Below are 18,602 nucleotides of genomic sequence, written 5' to 3'. Positions count from 1 at the left end.
TAATACACGGTAGGTTATTAACATAGTGTCTAGCACATAACAAGGGTTTAATAAATGAAAGCTGTTATTAACAGCAAAATTTATTTTTAAAGATTTTTATTCATTTATTTGAGAGACGGAGAGAGAGAACACAAGTGGGGGGGAGGGGCAGAGGGAGAAAGAGAAGCAGACCCCCTGCTGAGCAGGGAGCCTAACGCAAGGCTCGATCCCAGGACCCTGCGATCATGACCTGAGTCGAAGGCAGATGCTTAACTGATTTACCCACCTGGGTGTCACAAAAGCAACATTTTTTTTTTTTTTTTAAAGATTTTATTTATTTATTCAGCAGAGAGACAGCCAGCGAGAGAGGGAACACAAGCAGGGGGAGTGGGAGAGGAAGAAGCAGGCCCATAGTGGAGGAGCCTGATGTGGGGCTCGATCCCAGAACGCCGGGATCACGCCCTGAGCCGAAGGCAGACGCTTAACCACTGTGCCACCCAGGCGCCCCAAAAAAAGCAACATTTTTTAAATAGTAATATTCCATATTATCTGGTGCAGGGACACATGAATGCTAAAAACTGATGAAAGCAAAAATGAGTAAAGGCTTTCCAGAAAGTAATTCATATCAAGAATCTTAAAATTACTCTTTGTCAGTAACCATATTTCTAGACATCTACCCTAAAAACGGTCATAAACTCACACCAAGATTTTAGAACCAAGATGCTCACTTCAGCTTTATTTACAATAGCATAAAGTAAGAAACCACCCAAGTATCCTTAAATAGTAAAATAGATAAATAAATTATGATTCATCCATAGGCTGAAAGGGAAGTCCTTGGACTCTGGCCTCAAGACCACTTAACAGTCTTAAAAATTATTGAGAACACAAAAAACTTCTGTTTATGTGGGGTTACATCTCTCAATATTTACCATATGAGAAATAAAAATCAAGACATTTAAATAATATTTTAGTCATTCAAAAACAATAAACCTATTACACGGTGACATAAATAACACATTTTAAAGAAAAAACCTTTATTTTTCAAATATACCTCAGTGAGAATGGCACTGCTTTTACGTTTTTGCAATCTCTTTAACTGACTTGATAGAAGACAGATGAACTCTAATATCGACTATGCATTCAGACTGTTATATGATAACGTTTTGATTCAAGTTCATGAAAAAAAAATCTAGCCTCCAACTGAAATGTTAAGATTAGACTTCGCAGATTTCCCTAAGATGATCTTGGCGACCCCATACTTTGAGAACTGCTGGGTCGAAATATTTGCAGTCATTAAAAACAATGTTTTGGGGGCGCCTGGGTAGCGCAGTTGTTGGGCGTCTGCCTTCGGCTCAGGGCGTGATCCCAGCGTTCTGGGTTCGAGCCCCACATCAGGCTCCTCCGCTGGGAGTCTGCTTCTTCCTCTCCCACTCCCCCTGCTTGTGTTCCCTATCTCGCTGGCTGTCTCTCTCTGTCAAATAAATAAATAAAATCTTTAAAAAAAAAAGCGCTAAATGTATGATTCCACTGAATTATATTCTAAGTACTTTACAGTATGATGAAACTCATTTTGACAAGCCAAAGGTCTTTACACAAATACTTAAGGAAATTAATGCATAAACTGGCTGGTGAAACTCATACAAAAAGAAAGCACAGAAACTACAGCAGTCAGCCTAAAGTTTTCCATGTAATTCATAAAATGTTTGTTTAAGCTTTAGTTTACAATGTTTCCTCTGGGTCTGAATATTTAAACAACAGTTGTCTTGATTCTGTATTACTATGTAAAACAGAATAAATTATTTATTCCTTACTAACAAAATAATTTAAACAGAAGTCAATCATAGTCATCTGTAGCACCCTGTAATACATTTAAGAACTTAAGTTTTCACAAGATTCCAAACATTTTCATCATATATTTAAGAATCATATTAACCTATCCCTATCAAATGTTATTTATCAATAAAACCTGTACTCCTGTATTGAATACATGGAAAACATTTTGCTACTGACCTTAAGTACCAATACAACAAAACTACATACGACCAGTGAACTCAGGGTCAGAATACCTGGATAAGAAATCCTGCCTCCATCATGGAACAGTATTAATCTTGTGCTAATCATTTAATCTCTTACGACATATTTCTTCATTTGTATAATAAAAGAGTTGGGCAGTTTATTTCAAAGGTTCTTCCATGTTGTTAGGACTTAATAACTGTAATGTTTAGGGGCGCCTGGGTGGCGCAGTCGTTAAGCGTCTGCCTTCGGCTCAGGGTGTGATCCCGGCGTTCTGGGATCAAGCCCCACGTCAGGCTCTTCCGCTAAGAGCCTGCTTCTTCCTCTCCCACTCCCCCTGCTTGTGTTCCCTCTCTCGCTGGCTGTCTCTCTCTGTCAAATAAATAAATAAAATCTTAAAAAAAAAAAACACTGTAACGTTTAGTGATGAGTTTATAGTGATTCTGACCAGAATATCCTGCTTAAAAGACCACCTCCAGCAAAGAAGGCTGGGGCCCCAAAGCCTAGCTTTCCCCTCTGAAATGGGTTTCTTTCTCTAGCATTTCCTGCCTCAAAACAAAATGTGATAAGTGCTATCAAATAATTAAATTTTAAAACACTAGGACTGTCAGCAAGTCCCCAGATCTGAATTATAAGAACTTTGCCCTATACAACAGTAGAAAGAGCAAATATTAGCTTAACATCATGACTGTTATGCCAAAAAGCTTTGCACTTTTTAAAAAGGTATTGTTGACGGTGATATGGCATTTTAAAAAATATCTGACTTTCATATATTGAAGAAAAACACTAATCAATTTTAGTAGGAACTACATTTTATCCTAGTGATTTACCCTTCTATAATATGTGACTGGCAGGTTCTCTTATACATATGAGATTTTGTCTTGTTGAGTTGCCTTTGTAACTGATAAAGACATATCGCTTTTTTTTTTTAACAACAAACAAAAGGTTTTATAGTTTTCTTATGTTGTTTTCATCTCCCTAGGATTTCTTTCCCAAGAATAACATTTAAAAGGTGGGGGGAGGCATCTTCACTCTCTAGTGGTAGTTTAGTACTTTCATTGACTTTATAAATATTCATCACTATTTACTTCATCAATATATTCCTTATTTTTTTAATGCTATTTCTTTTCTCTTTCACTATAAGCTAAGCAACATAATGACATAAATGCTTTCATGGATGTCTCTCCTAACAGTGTGAAAAAATTTGAGGGGCTGATATCAAAATTCTCCTTCTGGGATATCCTCACAAAATCAGAATGAAACCCTAGTATTTTTCAGCACAGAGTCCATGAAAGGAATACCTCAAACAGAAAAGTAAAAGCTTTTCAAGAAACACTCTAAAAAATTTCGGATACCATCTTGAAATTTATGAAAATATAATAATCAGATATCAGTTATTATGTACTCACAAATCTGCTACAAGTGTAAATGAGTAAAAAAGAAAAACAATAGCAAACTGGCAATATATATCAAGAACATTAACAGTATTTCTATTTTCCTACTTTTCTATATTCCCCAATTATTTACAAATTGTTTTTATACAATGTTCCCCAATTTTAAAATAGCAGGTTATGCCCTTTGACCTAGAAATTCTACTAGAAATAGAATTCTAGTCTACGAACTTGAAGGAGTTATGTAATAGCAAAAAAGTTGGAAATAAGTTGAGTATCTGCCGCAGGGAATAGTTAGGTAAATTATGGTACATCCACTTAATATTATGTAGATATTAAAAATCATAACACAGGAATATGCAAACAAAATCATCTTACATGAAACAAAAGCACAAAATTATATGCATCAAATGCTCACACCAAATTTTAACAATCCACAATAAAAGGAAAACTCAACAACAAAAAACAAACAGCCCAATTAAAAAATGCACAAAGAACCTGCATAGACATTTCTCCAAGGAATATATACAAATAGCCAATAAGCACATGAAGAGATGCTCAGTATCACTAATCATTAAGGGCAAATCACAATGAGATACCATTTCACACCCATTAGAATTAGCTATTACCAAAAGAAGAAAATAACTGTCAAGGAGAATGCGAAAAAATCAGAACCCTTGTGCATTGTTGGCAGGAACATAAAATGGCACAGCCACTGTGGAAAACAGTAAGGTGGTTCCTCAAAATATTAAAAATTTAATTACTATATGATCCAGCAATCTCACTTTTGGAATATATCCAAAAGAACAAAAGCAGGGACTCAAAGAGATATGGGTATATTCAGGTTCATAGCAGCATTATCCACAATAGCCAAAGGTGGAATCATAACAAGACTCCATCAACACATGAACAGGTAAACAAAATGTGGTGTGTACAAACAATGGAATATTATTCAGCCTAAAAAAAGGAAGAAAATTCTGAAATATGCTACAGCAGGGGTGAATCTTGAGGACATTACGCTAAGTGAAATAAGTCAGTCACGAAAAGACAAATATTCTATGACTCTACTTACATGAGGTACTTAGAGTAATCAAAAATCATAGAGACAGAAAGTAGAATGGTGGCTGCCAGGGGCTGGTGGGAGGGGAGAACGTGGAATTGTTCACTGGGTATACAGTTTCAGTTCTATAAGATGTAAATGGTTATGGAGAATGGATGGCAGTGATAGTTACACAACAGCGTGAATGTATTTAATACCACTGAATTACACCCTTAAAAATGGTTAAGATGGTAAATTTAATGTGTATTTTACCATAATAAAAAAGAAAATTAGTAATATGTTTAAATTTGAATCAAAGCATAAACAAAATAATAGCTTTTTAAAATCAAAGACAATAATAGAAAAATACCTTGCAATTCTGCAGCAGTCGTATGAGATGTTCAAAGCAGTTACTGTTAAGAAAAATGGCCTGAAGAACAGGCCTATCGGTGCAGTCTAACATGGCTGTGATGGTATCTAGGAAAATAAAAACAAAATCATCCATTTATAAAGTGGAAAATTTGGGATCATAGAAACATTTACTTTGGCCATATTTTTAACTTAGCCTTTTCAGCTGACAAACAGATGTAAAATGAATTAGGAAGAAATAGGGATGGAGAGTAGAAAACAAAACTGTACTTATTATTTGTTAAGAAAATTGAATATTTTTATAATTTATTATTAAAAATATTTAGGTTTTTATACATAAGAGTGATATCTATTTCCCAGAGATTTACATAGTTGTTCTTCCACTATAATGCTCAAGTATAACTGTGGTTTCCAACTTGCTATTAATAAGCAACACCTGGTCATGTTTTGCAACAGTCTCATTTATACAGTATAAAATTAGCATTTGGCCATTAAGAAAATGAACCTTAGGGAATCCATCCATTTATGATGATGGTTTGCTCTTGTTTCCTACTGAACAGATGCCCTCATTCAGAAATCAAGGGATAATCAGCATAAGTAATACAATAGTTCTTAACAAATAAGTCCATTCAACATAGACTCAAACTTCCTTTTAAAGTTTTAATTTACAACAATTATAAAACATAACATGTTTTATAAAAGAACAGAAACTAGATAAAATGAATCTTATTTTCCTACAGAAATAAAGTCTCTTGTTGTACACTGTAAGGGATCAAGTTTCACCAAGATTTTGGTGTCCAATATTTTTAAATTAGACACAAAACATACCCTCACACAACCATTTTTAAAGTCTCTAGAGCTGTACAATAAACCATTAATGTTGGTTATGTCTGGGTGGTAGAATATAAAAAACTTTTTACTTATCCGAATTTCCTAGTACAGCTGTAATGAAAATATTTCTATAAAAAGAAACTCAATTAATAATACTTGTATTTACCAATCTAACAGGGGAATACAGTAAGAAATCACATATACTGATGAAAGAGCTTACACAGAAAAACAGAGATATATAAGCAAAGAATGACACAAACCAACAACACAAAGAGAGGACAAGAGAAACAAGACACACATACATAGAGGCTCTGAAAAAAACAAAATAAAGCAGCGGCCCTCTAGAGAAAGGATAGATGTTAAAGTGACATCTACAGAGATTTATAGAAGCACATATAAAATTGTCATATGTGACTCCTGCCATAGGTTAGACAATGCAAGTGGCACTTTCTGAAAACTTACTTTTCCTAGAATTTGAAAATAGATGACTTTCATTTTAACATTGATGCTTTTAATGGATTACACTTTCAAAAAACAACAGAGGCTCAATTTTGTCACTGTTAAAGCAAAGATGCTGTAAACAAATCGATTCCATATTAATTATTTTGAAGTTCAAATCTAAAGTCACACAACAGCTGAATTAAACAATCAATACTTCTATATGCTAGCTCACTGAATTTCAAATGAGTCAAAAAATAGACTCAGAAAAAACAGAGTATAATAAACTTTATGAAATACTTACTTAACATTTTGATCTGCAGAGCTATGAACCGGCTTTCCCACTGTCTGGACCTCCTTTGATTAGGTAAAGCTGAATGATCTGAATTTAGCAATTTAAAATAGTTCTCCAAAATAGTGCTAGTTTCCACTTGACGCTGATCAGAGCTGCTAGTGAGAAGGATATGTACCACTTCTGTAAGGCACTTCAGAGTAAGTTCTACCTTCCTACCGACTTCTTCAGGATGTCCATCCTCCCAGGAATCACAATCTGCCAAAACTCTCATAAGAACTTCCATGGTGGCTGGAGAAATTGCTTGCAAAGCATTCCTCTGAAACATGAGAGATAATAAAAATGAAACCCAAACCTAACTGAAGTTCTATATGTTTGCAAAAATAAAGAAAGTTTAATAGATCTGCAGACTTTTTCTTTTAATAAATCAATAAATTTTAAGCACATATTTTGATAGACACTGCTAGTGTTTTATGCACATTAAGTCTTCATTTCCTTGTTAGATTACTAGATTTTCATTTTTATTCAGACAGCAATTTGCCCACATAGAAAACTTGTTTACCACCCTCCCTTGCAGCTAGGGGTAGCCATGTGACATAGTTCTAGACAAGAATATATGCCAGTAGACTATGAAGGAAATATAACTTTACAAATAAAAACAGAAGGACCCTTTGTTTTGGCCTTTTCATATTCTTCCTGCCTGGAATGCAGACATGATGCTTGCAGCCACCTTTAAATCATGAAGAAACAAACCCAAGAATTAAAGTAGTAGGCTAAAGAGAGCAGAACAGGAATGTGAAAGGACTTAGTCCTTGACAATACCATGGAGCTGCTGTACCAGCCCAGAACTGCCCATATCTGGATTTCTTATGCAAACATAAAAACAAAAACAAACAAACAAAACCTTTAATTTGGTTAAGATTCTCTAGGGTTTTGTGTTGGTTACAGCAAATCCATCCCAAATGATATAGATATATAAGAGGACTGGCTTGACTGATTGTACAAACATATTTCTGAAATTTTAAGTACCTAATTGAGGTGATCCATTAAACTTGGAAATAATATATATTGCCTAAAACTGTTAAGATGATATATAATGAATCCAAACATAATTATGCAAAATCATCTGAAAGTAACAGCACTTAGGCCATTAGAGCTTGTTACTATCAATATAATAAATAATATCGGTAGCAAGTGCTACAATGGAAGAAACTGGCAATCGAACACCCATTTTCCTCCACTTCCTTATTAAAAAAAGCCCTGATGTTTTGCTGGACATGTGCCTACCAGAAATAAAGATTGTATTTCCTAACCTCCCTTGTTGCCAAGGAGGCCGAGAAAGCAAGTTTTATCAAATTTTTTTATCAGGATTCTATCTTTTTTGCAGTTATCTCATGGAGTTTGGCAAATGAGATAAAAAAATATGAGTGTCAGCTTTTCAGTATCTCCTTTAAAGATAGCTGGCATGTGCCATTTTTCTCCCTCCTCATCTCCGCATCCATTTTTGTGCCAAAAACGCAAATGGCCAGAACTCTAGAAGCTAATGTTGTAGTAAAAGGAATAATAACAAATTGACATTCAGAAGGAACCTGGATCCTTGACGATCCTAGAGTCACCAGATTAACTCTATTCTGCTTACTGCTATTTTTTTTAATGAGGAAAGAGTAAACTTCTAACTTATGCTGTTATATAATAGTACTTACTACTAATTACAGGAATCACAAATCTAACTGATAGACCTGTGACTTACCTAATTCCTATAAGCACTTTACATATATTATATATTATTTGGTCCTGATGACTATCTTAGAAGTGTTACTGTTTCCATATTATAAATAAACTAAAACACATGTAAATAAAGAAACTAAAACACATGTCAATAGTTTATCCAAGGTCACACAACTAGTTAGAGATGGACATGGGATTCAAACCTATGTCAGTCTGTCTCCACAGCCTATCCTCTTAACATATTACAAAACAACAAATATGCCAATGGGAAGCCCAGGCATGATGCTCGGAAAAAGACGACCAGTCATGGGACTTCAATTTTTCTGCTGTTTATGACAAGGCCATTCTTACACCTTTAGATATTTGATTCATCTAAATATCCTTGTACTTACTTTATATTCAATAAATAACCTTCTGACCTCAAAACAGATATAACTACAGCTATAACCTGATTATAAGGATTGTGAGTGTTTTTAGTACATAAAATAATAAATTGGCCTTCTAGTATCTACTTGATTTCTATGTGAGTCTTAATTACTGGAAGTCTCTCGGGGCTTGATTACCCCTGGGCACCAACAAAAAACAAGTCTGTGTGTTGAAAATGGTAATGGGATCCAACCAGCTTCTCCACTAGTCAAAACAATGTCATTTCCAATTTTATTCATGTATACTTATTAATCCTTATTTTTAGTAGCAGAGAAATGATGGAAATGGGTAGATATCGATAGAAAAGAAGAATATCAGCTAATAAAGGAAGGGGACAAAGCAAACAAACTGAAAAATAAGATTCTAGTCATTATCCCCCTCACAAAAAACAGACTCTTCTACTAGAGTGAAGAGGAAAAGGCAAGGTAGCCCACTAGCAAACCCAAGTAGTATTATTAGCAATATCTGTAACTTAGTTACCAAAAGAAATCCTACGTATTTTCATATTTTACTGTTGTTGCAATGTCTTGAAACACCATGTATGTCTATTTTTGAAATTGCACTTATTACTAGACTTGTTGCTATATCTCCTTAGTGTGTTATAAAAACACATTACTATGTTACAAATTTATCTTAATATTTTAGTAACTGCATTTTAGCATAACTAGTTTCCTTTGCGATCTTTTATGTATTTTATTTTATGTATTTGAAATATTCCAACAAGGGGCCTTACACACTGTCAACAGCATATGCAGTACAAGGAGTGTTAGAAACTTCTGATCTAAACTGTATGCTTACAGAAAACATATAGGATGTTCTTCTGAATATAATCCTGTTTTTAACTAGTAAAGTTTACCACAGACAACTTTTAAGATGCTCACCTTCAAAAATAAAAAATTAAGTATCACTAGAATTTCTTTCTTGTGAGTAAAAAGCTAGCTGAGATTATTGAAAAAAATGCATATAAACCTTGTATATATGCATTTAGAAATTAAGACAGAAGAGTGGTTAATTCATATATATTTAATTTTGAGTTTGATTTCATCATGTGAACTTACAAGGGCTGACTTTATACTCTAAAGTAAGAACTAGTAGCTGAAAGTCAACATAACTAAGAACTTAAAATAAAAAAATTGTTAATTATGGTTATTTATGCAGTAATTTTTGTTAGTGCTAATATTATTAGGTTTTTAAAGAAGTTTTAAATAACAGATTAGTTTTAAACAAGATATAAACTCAGAAAAATATTTGTGTGGTTCATGAAATTATAAAAGAACAAAGAATACATTAAATAATCCACGGAAAACTTTTCGCACTGTTAACTGTTGTTTTAAATATTAACTTTCAACACTTTCCTCACCTGCCCACCGGCTACAATGGCTCCAAAGAGATGCAATAAGCAACACTTAAGACTTTCCTTGAGATGTTCACTTTCCTGAAAACACTCTGTGAATATAATACACAAATAAACAAATAAGATTTCTCTTTCACAGCATGATTTATCTCTAAGGAACGTCTGACACTGAAACATTAAAAACCATTAAAAGGCTAAAATTTGTTAAAAGGTAAGGTTGATATGCATTTTTTCATAGTAAAGGAAAAGAGAAACCAACTATCAGGTAGTATTTTAGATAATTTATTTAGGTGATCTCATTTAATTCTCATAATACTCCATATGAGGATATTTTGCCTTCATTTATAAATGGGCAAATGAAATGTCTTGCCTAAAATTATAAAGCTGCTAAGTGACAATGTTAGAAGCTAACTGAAATCTGACATAAAATTAGTGTTTTTTTATACTACTACTACTTCCTCTTATTAGTATAATTGACTATAATTATTCACTTATAAAATTGGAAGAGTTGCACAAAAAGATTTCCTGGGTTTACTCCAGGGCAAACATTCCAAGTTCTGGCACCAATAAAAACCCTCTTTTAATATTATAAAGTATTTTATTGTTTTCAAAAGGTTACACATGCACATGACAAAGAATAATTAAAACAGCATAAAAGAACTGTGACAAGGAAAAGTAAGTCTCCCTCAAACCTACTCTTCAATCTACCATGCTCCCCGTACCTTAAAAAAAAAAAAAAAAAAGCTATACCTATACCACAGTGTTGTGTTTTTTGTTTTTAACATTAGTGTATACTGGATATTATTATGTCTTAATATATACATCTTCCTTTTTGATTTTTATGACCACTACAATGATGTACCTTAATTTACTTAACAAGTTCTCTACTGATAAACTTTTATATTTTCCTCTTCATTTTGATACTCTAATAACCCAGTAATGAATATTTTTTTGCATATATCATTACATATATAGACAAGGTATAACAACAGAATTATTTCTAATTTTATACATAATAAACATTACCAAAAAGAAACAGCTTTGAGGTAAATGTATTGATAGAAATCTATATTTAAAAAACTAAATGATTCCAGCTATGTTGGAATACCTGTCACTATACAAGGCTTCCTGCTAGAAATAACTAGAAAATTAGACAAAATAGGTAGAAATTTATGCACTCTAGAAATTTTCCTTCTTTCAAGAGAAACAAAGTAAGCTCAAGGATTATCTCAGCTTCTTGTTGTAGACATGTTCTGACCAACTGCACAGGAAAGGAGAACCCTAAAAGAAGACAGCTATTTGTTGAGTTACAGATAAAACATTTGGGGAGGCCCAGGTAACTGGAATTTGTGAAGCAGTACAGGAGTGAAAGAAGCCATACAGAAAAAACACTCCAGAAATATTAGTAGGGCTCATTTTAAGTCAAAGTATCAATCCTTACATGATACTGTGAAATCCCACAAGACAGGCAAAAACCTACCAAGAAGTTTTAAGCTGAGTAACTATCAGATTTTACACAGAGCTGCAAGAAGACAGAGTTCTAATCAGCCACAGGAGACACACAGAAAACATATAAAGGATATAAAAGGATATAAAAAGACATACCATGTAAACTCTAATCATAAGAACGCTGGAGTGGCTATATTCATATCTGACAAAGCAGGCAAGAAATATTATCAAGGTAAGGCAATATTGCCATAGGTAAAAAGGGAAATGTCATTATCAAAGACAGGAAATGAAAATGAAACTCACTTTTTGAAAAATCTATAATAGTTTATTTTATAAAGACTTTACATTTATAAGTACTTGCGATAACATCTTTGGGATAAACTATCAAAATATGTGCACAATCTATATTCTGCAAACTATAAAATACTGTTTGAAGAAATAAGTAACAAATAAATAATGAGATTATCAGATTCATGCATTGGAAGTCTCAGTATTCTTAAGATGTCAATTCTCCTAAAATGGTTCCTAGATTCAATACAATTCCAAACAAATATCCCAGCAAGCGTTTTTGTGAAAATATTAAAAAATGGCTTCTAAAATGCATATAAAAATGTAAAGGATCCAGAATAGCCAAAAAATTTTTGAAGAAAAACAAAGTTGGAGGACTTAATGATTTCGAGACTTAACATAAAGTCACAATAATCAACACAGTGTGGTAATACCGTAAGGGCAGATATGCAGAACAAAAAAAGAGAATCCAGAAATCAGCCTAGTTTCACTATCTGGCTGAAGCCAGTATCACTACTGGTGGTCAAACAGAGTGGGCACTGCAATCGTCTTCACCAAGCACTCAAACAAAGGACTATTTCTGTCTTGTTTTAATTCTTAGGAAAAAAAAGAAAAGAGAACTAAAGCAAATACGGCAAAATGTTATGGCCAGATCTGACAAATTTGAGTAGGAAACACAAGATATTCCTTGTATATATTCCACAAGATTTTCTGTATTCTTGAACTATAGCATAATCATTTTTTAAGAAAGAAAACTAAAATCTACATAGGTCACACATACAGTAGCCAAATTTCTTTTAAGTTTTTTTAACTCACAGTAGTATTTAATAAGTGCCACAACAGTAAAAAAAACATTAAAGCTCATCCTTTAAAACCAGAACAGCCAAGTGAAAATTCAGCACAGAATTTTTACTTTAAAAATGTTTAAAAATTAATAAGCAATAAATTTATATACCTGTGTTTGTGTGTGTGTGTGTATGCACGTGTGTGTGTATGCGTGTCTACAGAAAGAAAAAGAACATACTGGGAATTCAACTACTATGTTTTTCCCTCTTTCTAGAGATATGACATCATGTTTTCTGGTCAGTAATGTTCTATCAAACACTCTACTGAATCAGAGCAAACAGATGTTTGCTATCCTACTCATGTTGAGCTGCTTATACCCGTGGAAGCCATCTTCGCAGATTTTGACAAGAAAAAGGAACTCTTTTCCTCAACAGAAAACCTAATGAACTGATTTATACAGAAAGGGTTTTAGCAAACCTACACAAACACTTAACATGCTATAAGAAAAGGATACCATTTAAACTTACCTCCAGCATAAGTATACATTTATTGGAGTTCACTAAAATAGACACACCAAGGCAGAAACCATTTTTGCTTTCACAGTACTAATAATTAAGAAGCTCACAGCATATATTAATTTGATCTTTAAGTGGATAATCATGGAAGTTCTAAGATTACATCCACTAGGTTAGCCTGAGTATTCATCTATAAAAATATTTTTTCAAAAATGCTTAAAAGGAGTTCAAGAAACTCTGGAACTACATCAGGACCAGCAGAAGACAGTGATACAAGGATTGCAAACGTAACACTAGAAATTTATGTTCACATGTAGCTTTTGGGTAAAGGATACCTCTCTCAGTTGATTCCTATAGCCAAGAATAACTGTTACAGTAGGAGCTTCAGAAATTTCAAGATGATTAGCTGGCTTAACACCCTGAAAATACTTCTAGTCAAAAATCCCAGTGAGACTGCAGGACTCAAACTCTGATGCATTAAAAACCTGAGCATACAAAATGCCTGTTGGGACATGCAAAGCCTGTTGGACCAAAGAGGGTTGGTAATAGTGAGTTTTTCAACACTGACACATCAACATGTACGCTGGGGAAGAGGCCCCCAGGTGGAATGCTGGCCTTGGGACTGCTCTAGAAGAGCCTAACTCAAAATTCCAAGAAAGGTGTCTACTAGGCCGGTGGTGGCGGGGGGGGGGGGGGGGGGGGCGGGGGGTGGTCAGGGGGCGCTGGCGACCAGGATCACTGAAAACAGGAAGTGCTTCAGGAGAAACAGGTCCCGGGAAGGTCAGGTAATTTTCTTTTCAACCCAACAATACTTAACATTAATGAACAGTTGCAAAACAAGAGTCACTCTTTCCAAGATGTATTCTTCTGTCACATTAGCTTTAGCCTCCCCCAGTCTAAATGGGCTGGCACACCCAGAAGATCTCGCTGCCCAGAGGTGGGCCCTCAGAGTAGGGCCTCAGATGGGTCTGGGAAGCTGCTGAAGATGATTTGCACAACAAAGTCACCACTAAACTGCTGCTTAAACCCAGTTCCCAGCCTTTTTTTTCTGCTCTACAGCCCAGAAACATTTCTTTAAAAGCCACAAAATCTGTAAAAATGAACAGCATGTCCACTATGTCACCAGCTATTTCATCTTTACAGTGCTGCAAAGATGCTGTGCAAGTTACCACGTTAAATCCAGGAATCTTCTCTAGCAGATGTTCTTCAATATACTTTTCTACCAAAGAAATATATTCATTACAAATAGGCATGTAGGTACGTTTATTATCTCCCATGTCTTCAAACTCTCCTGGGAGTGCTTGCCCCTAAAAATTTTCTTTAATAACTGGAACTCTTCATCCATGATAATAAAATCCAACCACAGCTTCAAATTCTGTATCAGACGTGGAAGAGAAGGAGAGTGCAAAGCTCTCTTCCTCTAGGCTGTCCATCGCCATCGCCCCATGCCATCCACCTGTGGGGTGAGTGGGCCTGTTAGCCCCCTACCCCAAAAGTGGCCTGGGCTCAGGCTGCACTCGGCTCTACAGAGACTCAACTGGCAAAAGGGAGGCCTCATCCCCGAGCCCACCAGCTCACAGCTTAGCTGGGTAGCGCCTGGGCAGGAGGCCCTGGCCTCAGGCTCCCAGGCAGTAGCCATTCACCAGCTGGCCTCCATGCCCCTCTTAGTTTATTTCATCAAAAATTCAAAAGGTCTACACTACATTCATTATGATATTAATCTCTTCTCAAAATAAAAACACTTTCAAAACAGTAAATTAGAGGAAGAACAATCACAGCAAAATAAGAATCAAGTACTCCAGTGATAGGTTCTTACAAGCTTTATCTTACAAGTGCATAAAGCTGAATCAAGTAGATCAGAATAAGAATATAAAAATAAAGAATAATCAGAGTAACATCAAAATCAAAGAGAAATTGGATCAATACTTACGATAAAAGAAAGGGACAAACTCCACTGTGAGAGAAGCTGGTTTATATTTCTGTCTGCTCTTTTCCACAGTACTAAGGATTCGTCTATCATTAAAAAGAAGTTAATACCAAATTATAACAATGGCGAGTAGAAATGGCATAACTACAGGAATTATAAAATAAATTAATTACTTTTCATTTATATACTGAACAATACATCTCTAGGACTGACATAATCTTGAAAAGGAAGTCTAGCCTATAATCTAAATGCTCACCAATGAAAGGATTTCTTTTGAATTAAGCAAAAAATTTTTAAATGCTTAACAGTGAAACATAGCAGCCAGGTTAAGTCTCCATACAACTAGAAATACAAAATGGACTTAGGCATTTAAAATTTCCAATCTGTAAAATTATCTGTTCAGCAGTATTGCTAATTTGACACCTAAGGCTGTAGCTTATTACCACAGTGCCAATGAAATTCATCAGGAATCGGGCCACTCTTTGCCACTTTTTATCCAGAAATTTTATCTGGATACAAAGAATCCATTCCACTGCCTTCTTCCATTTTAAATTAATGTTGAACTACTATGGGCTGGGATTTTTTTTTTTAAGATTTTATTTATTTATTTGACACAGAGAGAGAGAGCGCATGAGTCGGGAGGGGGGAGACGGAGGGAGAAGCTGAGGAGGGAGACTAATGAGGGCCTCAATCCCAGGACCCTGGGATCATGACCTGAGTAGAAGGCAGCCGCTTAACTGATTGAACCACAAAGGCAACCTGGGGATTATTTTTGTTTTTAATGACAATTCCAGTTTTGATGGCTGAAATATTTCTACAAACTTTGGTTTAGGTCAACACAAACAGCATGTGCTTTTACCAAGATCATTTCAATTCAACACAAAATGAGTCTCTCTCTTTTTTTTTAAGATTTTATTTACTTATTTATTTGAGATAGAGGGCAGTGAGAGGGGAGGGGAAGGGCAGAGGGAGAGGGAGAAGCAGGCTCCCTGCTGAGCAGGGAACCCAATGTGGGGCTCAAACCCAGGACCCTGGGATCATGACCCAAGTTGAAGGCAGACGCCCAACCAATTAAGCCACCAGGTGCCGCCCCCAAAATGAGTCTCTTAAATGGGCATGGTAGTGTGAGGATTAGGGAATAGAAGCTATTGGTAAAACGATACATCTGACTGGTGGACTGCAGAAAATTAAACAAAAAACAAAGAACTCAGACACTTCTTTCATGCCCTGAAAAAACTCTTAACATTGTTAAACAAAGCCAACAAAAAAGAAAACTATTTGAAAACAGCCACACAGAAATTCTGTATGTCTAAATATGATCCACTGATAAAGCAATGGATTAAGATGACTTCTTTTTAACAACCATAATTGAGATATTAAAATTATTTTCCTTATATCCAAAGCCAGAAAGAAAAGTCAATTGGTAACAGAATAAGTCAAATAAGACAGCCACAGCCGGACTCAGTAATGACAAAATAAAGAGTTCTAAGATCCAGATCTAATATCCAGATTCACTAGAAATCGTATTAGATACCATTTGCTACTACACTGCTTTCCAAATCTGTGCCTATTTCCCTTTTTTTTTTTTTTTAAGATTTTATTTATTTATTTGACAGAGAGAACGCACACACACAAGCATGGGGAGCTGCAGGCAGAGGGAGAAGCAGGCTTCCCGCTGAGCAGGGAGCCCGATGCGGGACTCAATCCCGCTTAACTGACTGAGTCACTCAGGCGCCCCCAAATCTGTGCCTATTTCCACTGTGGAGAAGGCAGAAGAATAATCATATTTTCTATTTATTTTAAATTCAAAACACTATATCCTAGAATATTATTGAATCTATTTAATTAAGACCAGTATTCAGATTTTTTTATGCCTTTAAGGTAATACAAGTATTACTGGAGTTTCAAATTAAAAATTTAGTCACACCTTTAAAAACATTCAGTAATGTGGTAGAAAAAAATTAATTTTAAAAGGATGATTTAGCTTTGTTAGGTTTTTCCATAAGAGTATTTACATTGTTTATATTTGGCACATTTATTATAAGTTATAGTATGAACTAATAGATTGTATATATCCTATCCAAATATCCTGTGCTACAAACAATAAACATTCTCACTTTAGTAACATAACGAAAATGTACTCCAGCAATTTGTGAATAATGACTTATTCTAAAGGCCCTGTATTAGATGTAACATATGAACATAAATAATTCCCATTATGGGGCACCTGGGTGGCTCAGTTAGTTAAGCATCTGCCTTTGGCCCAAGTCATAATCCTAGGGTCCTGGGATCAAGCCCTACATGGGGCTCCTTGCTCAGCAGGAAGCCTGCTTCTCCCCCTCCCTCTGCCGTTCCCCGATTGTGGTCTCTCTCTCTCTCTCTCAAATAAATAAAATCTTCAAAAAAAAAAAAAGTTTAAAAAAAATTCCTGGGTACATGGGTGGCTCAGTCAGTTACGCGTCTGCCTTTGCCTCAGGTCATGATCCCAGGGTCCTGAGATCAAGCCCCACATCAGGCTCCTTGTTCAGCGAGGGGTCTGTTCCATCTCCCTCTGTCCCTTCTCCCTGCTTGTGTTTTCTCTCTCAAACAAATACATGAAATCTTTAAAAAAATAAAATAAATTTTAAAAATTCCCATTATTGTTGCAGTAAAATTTAATATACTAACATGAATAAAAGGGGTGAAAACTATTATATGTAACACAAACATTAAAGCATGTTTGCACTACACATTTGTAATAGGGTAAGAAGAACAGCTAAAATGAATTTAGTCTTCTACCATTTTTAAATCACAGCATACTTCCTTGTTGCATTATTATCTGATATTTGGGTCAAGCATGTGGCACCTAGCAGAGGCTAATACATACCAGCTTCTGAGGGCTGTAAAACGTGTTTGCATCTTAGTTTTCTAAGTTCATGTCCCTTGGTCAATTATTTTGTGCTTCTCTTTTGTGCTGCCATTATGCCTAGGGCCTAACTATTTCTCTTAAACTTTTAATCTGGAAATAAATTCAAGCTCTTGCAAAAGTTGCAAGAATAAAAATTGTATAAAGAACTTCAAATACATCTTACCCAGGCTCATTGTTAAAATTTTATCCCAAATGCTTTATCATTTGTTCACTCGCTCCCCCATATTATACACAGCACGTGCGTGTATGTGCGTGCACACACACACACACATGCATTCACACGTATAACATTTTTCAGAACATTTAAAGGGAAATTATGTATATTCTGGCATTTTACTTCTAAATACTTTAGTGAATACCTGTTAAGAACAGGGATACGGTCTTACACAACAACAGTATAATCATAAATTTTAATACATTTAACATTAATATAATACATTCATCTAGCATTCATAATCCTGTTTTGTCAACTGACCCAACAGTATCCTTTACAGCATTTTCTCCCCCTCTTAGTACAGCTTCCTGTCCAGATTTTACATTTAGCTGTCATTATCTCTTTTCCCTTTCTCAATCTGAAACATTTCTACAGCCTTTATGACATTTTTAAAGAACGCTGTCCCACACTCCCTCTTTTTATTCACTAAAATATTCTTCATCTTGGGTTTGCTTGATGTCGCCATACAATCAGATTCATATTATGCATTCTTGGTGGAACGCTGTAAAAGCAATGATTCTTAGAGCATCACAGTTAGAGGCACAGAGATCCATCCGCTTCTCACTGGTGCTCATTTTGATCAGTACCAAAGTACTACACAAAATAATTACTAATTTTTCCTTTGCAACAAATAAATAATCTGTAGGGAAACATG

The 18,602-nt window shown here is 35.0% G+C and overlaps 1 protein-coding gene and 1 pseudogene across 7 annotated transcripts in view; both read right to left on the bottom strand.

Annotated features, from left to right (window-relative positions):
- NBEAL1 (neurobeachin like 1) overlaps positions 1-18,602 on the bottom strand; it is a 190,214-nt gene that overhangs the window by 130,453 nt on the left and 41,159 nt on the right. For all 7 annotated transcript variants that reach the window (XR_008956279.1, XM_044381252.3, XM_057304148.1 and 4 more), the window contains exons 6-9: positions 14,829-14,911; positions 9,867-9,952; positions 6,365-6,671; positions 4,793-4,899 (exon numbers count right to left, since the gene is read on the bottom strand). Coding sequence is in view for 6 of the 7 variants with exons in the window: in XM_044381252.3 (XP_044237187.2) it covers positions 4,793-4,899; positions 6,365-6,671; positions 9,867-9,952; positions 14,829-14,911 (583 nt within the window). In the remaining variant the exon portion in view is untranslated. The remainder of the gene's footprint in view (positions 1-4,792; positions 4,900-6,364; positions 6,672-9,866; positions 9,953-14,828; positions 14,912-18,602) is intronic.
- Positions 10,439-14,816, bottom strand: LOC113250571 (ADP-ribosylation factor-like protein 2-binding protein; annotated as a pseudogene).

This window comes from Ursus arctos, unplaced genomic scaffold (assembly GCF_023065955.2).
Source record: "Ursus arctos isolate Adak ecotype North America unplaced genomic scaffold, UrsArc2.0 scaffold_1, whole genome shotgun sequence".
NCBI lineage: Eukaryota > Metazoa > Chordata > Mammalia > Carnivora > Ursidae > Ursus > Ursus arctos.
Note: the sequence above shows the minus strand (reverse complement) of the source record. Positions and strands in the feature narration are given on the sequence as shown.